The 13,883-nt window shown below is 41.1% G+C and overlaps 1 protein-coding gene across 1 annotated transcript in view; it reads left to right on the top strand.

Moving 5' to 3' along the window:
* The window catches only part of LOC149226455 (uncharacterized), a 547,178-nt gene that overhangs the window by 201,590 nt on the left and 331,705 nt on the right, over positions 1–13,883 (top strand). The window contains exons 6-7 of the mRNA XM_089377496.1: positions 5,166–5,270; positions 6,774–6,899. Coding sequence (XP_089233622.1) covers positions 5,166–5,270; positions 6,774–6,899 — 231 coding nt within the window. The remainder of the gene's footprint in view (positions 1–5,165; positions 5,271–6,773; positions 6,900–13,883) is intronic.

Here is a 13,883-nt window from a genome sequence, read left to right as displayed (position 1 = left end):
ATCATCTGGGATATGGTAAGTTGATGAGCAAGGAGGCTCCATCGCATTAAGATGATGTACAGGTTGATACACCTTGTCAAAGCCCTGAGGAAATATCTAATTTGTGATTTTCCCAAACGACTTGGAGTCATCAAGAAACCCTTGTACAAGGGTCCTGCATGTTGCATACATTGAGCTCTGGGAGCTCTGAGGGCTTGTGGTTCTTACTGGAGCAACATACGACCACAGGGTGACTCACCCTCCCCTGGTGGTGCGCACTGGAACAAGATGATTCGCTCTCTTGTGGAACAGGATGATTCGCTCTCCTGTGTAGCAGGATGATTAGTTCTCCTGTGAGGCCTGGATTGATGTGTTCTCCATGGCGATTGTAGCAGGATTGATGTGTTCTCCTATGAGGCCTGGATTGATGTGTTCTCCATGGCGGCCTGGATTGATGTGTTCTCCATGGCGATTGTAGCAGGATTGATGTGTTCTCCTGTGAGGACAGGATTGATTAGTTCTCCTGTCGAAGCATCCTACCCATGCAGTCTGGGACTCATGGGAAGTACCTCTCATTTGATCAATGAGCAGGGAAATGAAGTCAGGGACCATAGCAGTACCGATGGATGCATCGTTGTAACTACCGTACTCCCTACGCTAGGATGACCTCCATTGATCTGGGATCAATGATACTGGTCTGGGACCAGTAGTAGCAGTTGTACCATACTATGACGCTGACTTCGGGTCGGTTGAGACTGGTCTGGGATCAGTGGTACATACTCTGAGACTGACTTTGAGTCAGTGGAGGATGATATTGGTCTGGGACCATTGGAGTTGTACTCACTATGACGCTGACTTTGGGTTGGTTGAGACTGGTCTGGGACTAGTGGTACATACTCTAAGACTGACTTTGAGTCAGTATGATACATCCTCGATCATTTCTTCTTCTTCATAATTCGGACAAAAGCAGAGTAGAACAGAACAATGCAAGAGCAGAGCAGAACAAAACAAAACAGTACAGTTCAGTGCAGGGCAGAACAAGACAAAGCAGAACAGGCAAAATAGAGCAGAGCAGGGCAAGGGTCAGGCTGTACAAGGCAGTGCATTTGATGGATGAATAGTAACGACCGATAGACAGATTGCAGATGAAGCTCTCCATGGTTGAGAGGGAGTGTTAAAATTGGCAACCAGGGCAAAACTTCATGTGGGTCATCTTATTCATGGCTAATAATATTTTTATTAGATTCCTCTCGTCGAGAGGTGTAGGATTGATATAAAGATCATCCAATTCCGATAAGTATTCATGAAGATATGAATTTGTTTTGATTATGGAATTATTATCAAGCCGACCTACAACTCATGTAGGCTCAGAAGCCCAACAGTCGCATCTATTCACCCACCAACGTTGTGTATAAATATAAGAGGACTTTTCCTCATTTGGACTCACTCATCTCATCACATCTCTCTCTCTCTACTGCGCAGATATGAGTCTCTTCTCTACTGCGCTGAAATGGGTCTCTCTCTCTCACACATGTGAAGCCGGAAGCTGTTGAATTTGAAGCTGCAACTGCAGAAGTAAAGATTGACTTGTGTGGCCTAGAAGATCTCCTCTTTGGAACTGCGCTGTAGGTTCATCTGAACCTCCTTTGAAAGCCGAAACTTTTGGTGGTGGAATGAAGTCAATCCGACTGTCGGTTTGTGAGATATGGTCTGCCCTAGTTTGATAATGAAGCCACTAATGCTGATGCTACTGATCTAGGGTTTGCTACTGCTGATATGAATCAGATTTATTGTACTATTTCTCTCTGTTGAATTATTGAAGATAAAGAAGATTTGATCAAAGGGTTTCCCCACACATGTGGGGTTTGTCCCTGGCTAGCCACCACATCTTGTGTCTCTTGTCTTGGCTTGTTTTCAGTCGATCGTTTAATGTTCTATCTGCACTTTACTTTATGTACATGTGATTGCTAATCGGTGGAATATAATAAGAAAAAGAAGTAAACCGTTATAAGCATAGAACATACCATAACTTAACAGAGTATGATCTCCCTAGACGCCAAAGTACTAGCTTCCATAGGGCTGCTCGCTTTGAAACTAGACTCCTTTGAGTCACGATCTCCCAATGGGAAATCTCTCTGCTTTGTTATGTCAACTTGCACGGTCCTCCTGCATTGGAAACTAGACTACATAGCTATGCACAAGGAATATTCTGGTTGGAACTGCACCTACATATTGCAATTGGGCAACTCACACTGTCTGTGTCACTGCATCTCGCTTTGCAACTGTTTCACATGTACTGACTGCAACTAGATTTGCAACCATCATCTGAATGACTGGCTGCGTCTGCTGACACTGAACCTACTACTATGATAATGTGGGCTCCTATAGCAAAGGTGATGGTACTGCTGCAACAATTTGGAACCGATATAATGGATCTCCTTGTTGCAACTACGCTGGACCCTGCCCATCTGGCACATTGGAGTCTTATACTCCTCCTGGATTTGGTGCCCCACTATCTCCTTTCAAGCCTAGTCCTTGGTTGGAACCCTTCCTTTCTTTGCAACTTGCACTAGACAACTCGCACTTCCTCTGACACTTGTTTCCGACAACTGGAAGTCGAATTGCTGCCTAGATCTACATTTTGGCTAACTTGTACGACCTCCTCTGGAAATTTCGTACAGTCATCCCTGTGGAGCTGCAAAATCTGGAAACTCAAAACCATAGAAAATAAACTCGAAAATCTCCCTCTTTCCCATTGCTCGGCTGTTGAGTCTGCTACCCGCACTCCCTTCTAGAGTGAGAAGATTTGCTCACAATTACTGCCAATCTGCAACTAGAAAAATTAGATCTATAAAACTCGAGATCCCCTGAGTAAAGTTTTCCCTCTGTGTGTAGTTTTCTCTTCCACCCAACGCTAATTCTGCTGTTGCAAAACCCTCTGCATCCAACCAAGGAATCTGCTCAGCGAAAATCTAAGTTGCAACTGCTCCCTTTGACTGTTGGAATCACAATCCCGGGCAATTTGACTTTTCTGCAACCTTTGAACTGAAAATTGAATTTTTTGCCCCAACAATTCGACCTGCCTACTTGAGCACTGCGCTACTTTGAAGAATTTCGACTTGCTGCTCCCTCTGAGCAACGAAATTCTTTCCTCTGCTTCTGAGCTTCCCGGTTGATCACTCACGCTTTGATACCGTGTGAAAATTTCAAGACTGAAATCCTATTGCAGTAATTGGAAATTATTCGCCTAATTGTTAATTTAATTTTAACATTTTATTTCCTACGACAAATATTGAATAAATCACACTGCGACCTTCACAAATAAAACTGCAGAAAAATAGCGCTGGAAATTGAGGAAATACTAGCACACACACAATAAAAATGACACCGTTATTTTTGGACAATTGTCCTCGGAAAAACCCAACTTGGGAAAACCGGTGCTACAGATAAGAGTTTTATTATCAAGTAAAAGTGAGAAATTCTGAGTACAATAATTTGGATGTTGAAATCTGGTTATCCTGCAGAGAAAATACTGGCAAAAATCTAGTGAGGATTTTTCCTCACCCCATAGGCAAATCTGAAGACTGACCTCTGAAACCCCCTCTACAAATTGCCCTGCGTCGCCCTCTACATGGGCTCTGCGTAGGCTCTAATTCATACAACCTGGATCTCAATATGATTTGCTTCTTCTGTTTTCCACTGACTCTAGAAATGCTTCTCCAAGCCTCTGCAAAATTCTTCTACCACCGGAATACTGAAACGACTTCCCGAATCCCGAATCTACAAATAGAACTGCCTTTAGAGGCTACTGTGCAGTTCGTGCGTTAGCCTCAACGTGGCTCTTCTATATCTCTTCAAATGCACTCATTGGATCTGGAAATCTTCCTCCATCCCCACTGTCCCTGCCCCTCACTGTCTCTTCTTTCTCACAGATGCTCGAACTCTCTGGCAATTGACTACTGCTACTCTAGAAAATCGGATTCTCCAAGTGATTTTGGTGTATTCTCCATCACCACATCGATCCCTTCTTATATCTTCCTGTTGGGACTCCAACGACCAAGATTAAATCTTAATCGATGGCTCAGATCATTTCTGGATCGATCCGTGTGAGTTTCTAGAGAATTCTCACATTGACTTAAATGAATTTTGATTAATTAACCGGTTTTCCTAAGTTTAGACTTAGGAAACATTTAAAAATTTGTTAATAATCTAATTAAATCATTTCTAGGTGGAATTTCTAGAAACGATTTCTAGGTTTTGGAGATCTCTTGTATTCTAGCCTCTCCACCAAATTTTGTGGCTAGAACACATCCAGTGCTATAGAAACTAACAAATGCTTGCCCTACATGGTTCCAAGTTAGCCCTACATGCCTTGGAAGGGTGACGCAGGCCTCTTTTGGATGGCGTCATGGTGGAGGAGGTGCCTTTTGGAGATGTACACTTGCAGTTTGAGGTTTTCTTTGAGTGAGGAGCACTTTTAAACCATTGCTTCACTTGCTTTATACATTATTGACCATTTTGGAGGATGGCGTCATGGTGGAGATCACTTTTTCACACACTCGTAAGTTGTTTTTGGTATCTTATTATGTTTTAGAGCTATCTCAAGGTCGGCTTGTGATCTTTGACCTAGTTGAACACTCAAGTAAACTTCTTTTAAGGCTTTTGCTTGTAAAATTAGTGAAGTGAGACTTGTTACCCTCATAAATAGAACATATTCTCACCCACTTAATCATCATCATTCATCGCAAATCTCCTTCTTTAGAAGTGCAGACTATCTATGTTATCTATGTTAGCTACATTATCTATGCTAGCTAGGATTCTGAATTAAACTGTTATCGGTTGCAGCTTTATCTAACGAAGGATTTTTTTAGAATCTGTTTAGAGTTTCTTAAATGTTTCACTATGAAGGCCCTAGTAAATAAGGGCACTAGTGTACAGTGTATATTGTGACATGGGTGCATGGAACGCCCATAATAATTGCAACTGTATTAAAGTAGGGTGGAAATGCTATGCTTTAGTGGCCTTTAAAAGCGTGAGACAAAGCCATGGTTCATGATTGGGTGCATTATATGTCTGCAGAGCATCCTCAAGCCTTCATCAGTACACAAATATTTATTTAGGTTTAATATTATTGTCATGCCCATTTTTGAATTTCACGATTATGTTGTTACTTTCTAGCCTTGCAGGTATATCGAGGGCGTACTATAGAAGGCCAGGATGTTGCAGTTAAAGTTCAGCGCCCCAATGCATTGTATTGTGTTGCACGCGATATCTACCTTCTTCGACTTGGTGTAAGTTGGATATATTATAAGATTTAGAATTTACAAATTTATTTTCTCTTTAGTATTGAAGTGCTAGCTGGTCTGGTTAACAGATTGGTTTGCGTGAGTGTAGCCAAGTCCTGCATAAATGTGATCTCTTTTGCAAAAAATCCTTTGAGGAGTAAATTAGAGAATTAAGACACGATAATTGATATTTATGTTTTCGTTGTCATTTGTTAATCAAGTCAGGCCCTATGGTCTATGATAAACATTATATTTGCACATGATATGTCCATCCTTCAAGTTGGTCTAACTTGGATGAGTACTAAAGCTCTAGAATTTTATTTAACTCATGTTCATTTTCAATTCAAGTTTATGCTTTTCCTGGTGAAATGGTTTGCACTGAATGTAATTTGATAATTTAATCCACAATAAGGATGGCATTTTTGCAAGAATTCTAGTATAAGATCATATAATTAAAGCATCAGCATTAAGTTTTTGGTTTGCACCATTCAGTATTTAATTTTTAATCTAAATATTGATTTCCATTAGTGGGCGAAGATGGCCAATGGACCATTTTTAATATAAGTCCTCCAAACATTTGTAATGATGGGCCATCTTCTGAGTTGATAATAACATCTCTACTGATCCCATGTTGTTCATTTGGAGTTATTCACAAAACTCAATGACTGAACTTGTCTTCTACCTCATGCTGCCTAAATGTATGGAAAGTATGTAAGGAATGTCCTCATCTCTCATCTCTCCCAAGATGAAATACCTTGCATCTCCGAGAACCAAAACTCTTGGCTCTGATACCATGGTGTAAAACAGGAAACTAAGAAATTTGCAACAGCATATGAACATGTGATTGAACCTGAGGCAAAAAGTAACCAGCAAAAGGAAACATGCACTTCAACCAGATAACATTAATATTGAGACGATAACTGAGACAAATACCTTGTTACTAGCAGAACTAACTTTTCTTGCAGCACCACAGCATGCTCAAAGAATAGATCTGCCCACAAAGGGCCTCGAGTCTTACCCAATCTCCCAATCAATACATGCATTACCTTCCTTCTATGAAGTATATGTTCCTTGATTACAATACAAAACCTTCCAGTTACCCTACAAGAAACTTGTATTACTGACTAACATTACATAAAACTATACCAACATTCCTAAAAATGTAACAGCATCTTACAAAACTACAGATTTAATTATATTGCTATGTTTAACATCACATTATATGAAAAGCACAATGCACATCAATAAGGCTATTAACACAGCTCTTCCTCCTCCCAGTGAAGAGATAAAGGAATTCTCTTGTTGAAATGTTAGCATTCAATTCAAGATGATTAAAACAACAAACGATGTTCTACCAATATGAGTTGTGTTGTGACAATTATATCAGCATTGGCGATGTGGCACCATGCATGTAGGCTATATGCATAGAAAATAAAGATTTTATAAATGTTCAGGTCAAAATCATAGTTGTGAGCTGAACTGATTAGATCTTGATGTTGTCATTTGCAGTTAGGAATATTGGGAAAGTTGGCAGGAAGAAAAAGTGACCTTCGCCTCTATGTTGATGAAATAGGACATGGTTTGTTTGGGGAGCTTGACTACACATGTGAAGCTGAACGGGCATCTGAATTTCAAGTAAGGAATTATTGAAAGCCTAGATCTGTTATCGTTTTATGCTCAATATAGAATGAATTTTTAGCTCAGAGATTTATTACCAAAGTTCATTTGTGCTGTTTCAGATCACATTATCTGATTGCTTTCATCTCTTGATATTCTCACTATTTCTCACAGCTTTTGTCCCATTTTAGTGCAGATATTTGGTTGACTGGTGTGACTGATGTAGCCTTATTTTTTAAGTTCTTTTGATGGTATTCTTTGTTTCTAATATTAATGCATTATGTAAAATTTGAAACCTTGCCACAATTTGAAGTATGACATCAACTCCATGTCTATCTACCAGCTTGAAATTTAAAATAAAGTCTGCATAAAATTTTTCAGGAATGACATTTTGGCTGGAAGACAGAAGGGAAGTTGGACAACTAAGGTGCAAGTAAGTGCAGGGAAAGTGTAAGGATTGAGAGTTAACGTTCTATACATTCATGCCATTGAAAAAGAAGGCCCAACAAGAATGCTAGAAAAACAAATGATAAGCTAAGATAATCTTACTAATGTCGAACAAAATACAATCAATAGGTCAATGAGACAGAAGGATACAACCAGTACAAGTACAATGTGGGAGTGCAAACACAACTCCTAGAAAATGCCAAATCTAAATCTAGGATAAAATGAAGTAATAAAGGATACAATAATAGAAACGCCTCATAAACATGTATATAACCGGATCATGTAGAAGGCTAAGTGAATAAATCCAAGACTGGAGGTTGATGATGTCAAGAGTGACAGATTCTGATAGCTGATGGAGAAGGGGGTCGCAGTGGCGCTGGCTCGCTATCAGAGTCCTTGAGATCCAATGATGAGTCTGGCTACATGATCTTGGGGGGGATGCAGGAGTGAGAGATACCCCTAACATTCAAGGCGAAAGGAAAGAAGCTTTGGATAAGTCTTCAGCTGCTTCACTGGGGTTAGGGAGGGACCCGTCGGGTCGGCGGGCCCTTGTTCGGGAACTGTATGGTACTAAACCCTTTGATGCTCTGGGTGTGATTGAACTGATTTGTTGTTTGGTACCTCTGCAACAGTCTCGAGGGTCATACACGTTCATGGAAACACTTCATACATAGCCATATATATACGCATATCATGGAGATACGCTAGCCATATATATACGCATAACATGGAGATACGCTGGCCATATATATACGCATAGCATGGAGATACGCTGGCCATATATATACGCATAGCATGGAGATACACTGTCATGAATACACTTTCCATGCAGTCATCTAAACGCAGTCCTCTAACATAGTTAATGAAGACACCTGTTCATGCAGTCAAGGATGGGAGAACTGCAGTCAGAACCGCAGTCATTACAACAGTGACTTAGTGGAAGAAGCCGCAGTCATAATTGTGGTTAAGCCGCAGATCATACATTAAGATACAACCTCAGTCTCAGCGTTGGAAGTCTGGGCACAATGAGAAGCAATGTCGAAGGTTTCAAGCAATGTCAGTGCTGCTGTAGTAACGACAATGATAATTACATTCTCAGCATAATAGAAGAAGCTCTGTCAAGAATGATCTGTGACAAAGGCATGATCTAGTTCTTGTAAGATCATGATCTTGTTGAAGATGTAGAGATTGCCTCCGTGGTAATTTCAAGGGACAGTCATGGTGTAGCAATAATGTTATCAATGATGGTAGCAGTACTGAAAATATCAGTGATGCAGTAGTACAGCAGTGATAGATTGGTGGCATACCTGTAGCAGCAATGAACAGCTGTAGGTAGCATATCTGTAGAAACCCTATCACATGAACAACAAAGGATGAACAGTCTCGGATCATGATGATGTAAGATGCAGCATCATAGGCATGTTGGTAAAGAGCAGCATGATGATGAATGAGACAACATGATGCAGCATGATGGTGCTACACTGTAAGGTGTAGCAAAGGGACGGGATGCAGCACTAAGATAGGTGAAGGAGTCACCTTAGAGAATCAATTGAAGCAATATGTCTTCAACTGATCTCTGCAGATATCAAAAGTCAAAGTCTGCAATGTACTATCTCTCTCACTTTCTCTGCTGAACTTTGAAGAACATAAAAGAAGAATTGATCAAGGGTTTCCCCACATTGTGGGGTTTGTCCCTGGCTAGTGCCACATCCTGTGTCCTCTTGTCTTCTGCAATTTATATTTATGTTCTATCTGCAGTTTACTTTAATACTGATGTGATTGCTAACTGTGAAAATTTAAATAAATTGCTCTAGCATAGAACATACCTAAAATTTAACACTCTCTCGATTAGTGAACCCTCTAATGAGGATTCTATCAGAGAACCTTGAGGATCTTGCATATCCCCAGCTGGCAGATGTTTCCTTTTTTGCCTTGATGTATGATGAGCCTTGTCCTGGATGACATCTGTCTTTCCTTCAATGCTTAATGAGATTCCCAAGAGCTATATCCTTCATGTTTGATTGCCATGGATTTTGTCCCTTTTGTCCTTCATGATTCCCATGGTGATGTCACGAGCTCTTGCTTCTAATGCTTCCATGATGCCATGATGCATCTTATTATCATTGTCATATCTTATAACACAAGATCTAGGAGCTTATGATAGGACCCTTTTGCGAGGGATACTATCTTACTCATAGGAGAGATTTTTTACTCTCGTTAATCTAGGTTTTACTCTCGTTAATCTAGGTTGACATCAAGGTTGTCATTGATGTCAATATAACAGTGTTTGTGATGGCAAATTCTTTGATACATGATGTTGCCTATTGATGCCCATTGATCATAATGCTCATAGTGATGAATGTTTGATAAATGATGAGATGGAAGATCCAAGTGGATTAAATACATATATACAAACATAATAAAAGTAGTAGACCCAAGGAGGAAATTTATCGGAAGCCATCAAAGAAGAGCTATCAAAAGTCATAGGAGTGAAGAGAAGCCACAGGAGCGACAAGCCAAGACAAAGCAGGTTATCGCATATGCCCAAGGGTAAGTGCTATCGGAAGAACAAAGAGGAACATTACGTCGGAGGAGTAGAGCTATCGGAAGAGGAGCCATAACAGAGGAGTTAACAGTAAAGACCACAAAACACATCGACGACTTTATATCAGCACTTTATCGGCAACTTTATTATATGCCACTGCACAAAACCTACGATTACGATTTGAAGCTGTGCGCCCGACAGATTTATTAACTGTTGTTTGGAATATATCGCATCTGTTGCATCACGAACTTTAAAAGCCTTGCCACCGCTCAAAACCCCCGATTGCGATATGTGCATTGCGGACCCACTGGACTATTACAATACTCCTTAATGAAATATCGCGTCCGCCACATCGGAAGGTATCGCAAAGTCTTAAAGGTATGACACACCAAAATCTGCGATTGCGATATCACTGCGGACCCGAAACATGTTATGAATACATTGTTATGTTATATCGCGTCCGCCTCATCGGGAGTCATATCACGAGTCTTAAGGGTTGACACAGCCAAACCGCCGATTGCGATAAACCCCCGAACCGCCTATTGCGATAACATTGTGGACCCGCTGCATCATTATAGCATGACTTAATTAAATATCGCCTTCGCAGTAATCACAAAGTTCAAAGGGATGTCAAACGACCGATTGCGATAGAGTTGTGGACCCGACAGACATATTAAAAATAGTTTATTAAATTTAAGTATGGGGGATTTACGCAGTGCATTATATTAGATATCATTTTTGGGATTCAACTGCGTTAAGTAAGTCATTCAAACGTATGACCATTTCCATGAGAGGTAGTCGTAACTGACTAATTTCTCATGATTTTTGAATAGTTCACTTAGCACTCATTGCATCGGGTGATGCTCACAGGGGTGAAGAAGTGGGATTGAAACTAGTGAAATGTGGAGAACGAATCACATAGCATCAATCATCACTTCCGGGGCTTGCACCCGGTAACCAGGACTTCCCAGGAGGTCACCCATCCCAGAACTCCTCTGGCTCAAGCGCGCTTAACTGTGGAGTTTTTCCCACAATCAAGCCCACTTAGCTTGCTACCCCATTTGCAAAACCTTAGCAAGTATTGTGCCTCATGAACCATTCAAGTAGAGATCCCTTGACTCTTTTTGAATTTAAGTATGGGGGATTTACGCAGTGCATTATATTAGATATCATTTTTGGGATTCAACTGCGTTAAGTAAGTCATTCAAACGTATGACCATTTCCATGAGAGGTAGTCGTAACTGACTAATTTCTCATGATTTTTGAATAGTTCACTTAGCACTCATTGCATCGGGTGATGCTCACAGGGGTGAAGAAGTGGGATTGAAACTAGTGAAATGTGGAGAACGAATCACATAGCATCAATCATCACTTCCGGGGCTTGCACCCGGTAACCAGGACTTCCCAGGAGGTCACCCATCCCAGAACTCCTCTGGCTCAAGCGCGCTTAACTGTGGAGTTTTTCCCACAATCAAGCCCACTTAGCTTGCTACCCCATTTGCAAAACCTTAGCAAGTATTGTGCCTCATGAACCATTCAAGTAGAGATCCCTTGAATCTTTTTGAATTTAAGTATGGGGGATTTACGCAGTGCATTATATTAGATATCATTTTTGGGATTCAACTGCGTTAAGTAAGTCATTCAAACGTATGACCATTTCCATGAGAGGTAGTCGTAACTGACTAATTTCTCATGATTTTTGAATAGTTCACTTAGCACTTAGCACTCATTGCATCAATCATCACTTCCGGGGCTTGCACCCGGTAACCAGGACTTCCCAGGTTAATGAGTGCTAAGTGAACTATTCAAAAATCATGAGAAATTAGTCAGTTACGACTACCTCTCATGGAAATGGTCATACGTTTGAATGACTTACTTAACGCAGTTGAATCCCAAAAATGATATCTAATATAATGCACTGCGTAAATCCCCCATACTTAAATTCAAAAAGAGTCAAGGGATCTCTACTTGAATGGTTCATGAGGCACAATACTTGCTAAGGTTTTGCAAATGGGGTAGCAAGCTAAGTGGGCTTGATTGTGGGAAAAACTCCACAGTTAAGCGCGCTTGAGCCAGAGGAGTTCTGGGATGGGTGACCTCCTGGGAAGTCCTGGTTACTGGGTGCAAGCCCCGGAAGTGATGATTGATGCTATGTGATTCGTTCTCCACATTTCACTAGTTTCAATCCCACTTCTTCACCCCTGTGAGCATCACCCGATGCAATGAGTGCTAAGTGAACTATTCAAAAATCATGAGAAATTAGTCAGTTACGACTACCTCTCATGGAAATGGTCAGACGTTTGAATGACTTACTTAACGCAGTTGAATCCCAAAAATGATATCTAATATAATGCACTGCGTAAATCCCCCATACTTAAATTCAAAAAGAGTCAAGGGATCTCTACTTGAATGGTTCATGAGGCACAATACTTGCTAAGGTTTTGCAAATGGGGTAGCAAGCTAAGTGGGCTTGATTGTGGGAAAAACTCCACAGTTAAGCGCGCTTGAGCCAGAGGAGTTCTGGGATGGGTGACCTCCTGGGAAGTCCTGGTTACCGGGTGCAAGCCCCGGAAGTGATGATTGATGCTATGTGATTCGTTCTCCACATTTCACTAGCTTCAATCCCACTTCTTCACCCCTGTGAGCATCACCCGATGCAATGAGTGCTAAGTGAACTATTCAAAAATCATGAGAAATTAGTCAGTTACGACTACCTCTCATGGAAATGGTCATACGTTTGAATGACTTACTTAACGCAGTTGAATCCCAAAAATGATATCTAGTTTATTAAATATCACATCTGCTACGCGGTGATATGTGAATATCGGTGATATTGAATGTTGCGATTACGGGATTCTCGTGAAGTTGCGATTGTGGGATTAAAGCCGTCACTTGGCATGTGGGACATCCCTGTGGGTACAACCTCTACTATAATGCGATTTTTGTAAAAAGGCTAAGTTATGATGTTCGACATGATGTTCTCCTTATCGTTTTTCTTGCAAACTTCTTTGTGCTTGTTTTGGAGGATTGTGCTTGGTCTTGGAGGGCTACTCTAGGCTTGTATACATTTTACATAGGCGCATGAAGAGCTCCTTATTCATGACTTTGACTCTGACCTTAAATATAAATCCTAAGGCTCTCAATGGGAGCCATCTATAAAACCTCTTGCTCATGAAACCCATGCAGCAAGGAATAATAAATTTATTTTCTTGTTTTACAAAAATCATAATTACAATGTCATGGAAACCGAACCTAGTTACATTTTCTTCAACATAGAGCACATTCGATGCTACCCCAAATCAACACTCCCTCTTAGCGAGGAATGTGCTCTAGCAATATACTGCTGTTGCATATTGCTTTGACTCTAAGGCATCGTCCTTTGCGCTGCTGATGTCTGACATGCTTTCCACCAACTACTGCGTTGCTGATGTCACTGTACTGTTGCTGACACTGCCACTCCCAACACTGCATCCGTACTACAACTTCCTCTCAAGTGCTGCATTTGTGCTGCTATTAGCACTGCCACTGCCAACTACCACTGCATTACAAATTGTTGCTGCTACTCCATTAGCAACATAAAAACATCCAAAATTATTGAACTAACTGTGTTCAGTATGATACCACGTGAATGTTGTAGCCCGACTGCTGCTAGTCTTTGCACTGACCCTTTGAATATACTACGTTGCTGCTGACCTCTGCGCTGTGCCATCTGCACTGCTGCCAACTCTGCTCTGCGTTGTTCAGTCTTTGGTGCTCCTAGCTACTGTAACTGTCTTCTTGACACTCCTTGGCACCAATCGACACTAGTCCACCCCGCTACTCCTGATCTAGGCTCCTGTAGCAAGGTATTGATCCAAGAGGTGGACTCGTCAACGATCCTTCCCATATGTAGCTTTTTCAAACTACAACTCCAAATCAGCCCACCTCCCTCCTGGAGGTATCTCGGCTGTCATGGTGAACTCCTGTTCGATCTTCGCAGGGCAACCTTCAGATCGTGTTTCTCATCCTTG

The sequence above is a fragment of the Pinus tabuliformis genome, chromosome J, assembly GCF_031772625.1.
Source record: "Pinus tabuliformis cultivar Carrire ecotype Pingquan chromosome J, CPIR1, whole genome shotgun sequence".
In the NCBI taxonomy this organism is placed as follows: Eukaryota; Viridiplantae; Streptophyta; class Pinopsida; order Pinales; family Pinaceae; genus Pinus; species Pinus tabuliformis.
This window is presented reverse-complemented; position numbering and strand designations above follow the sequence as displayed.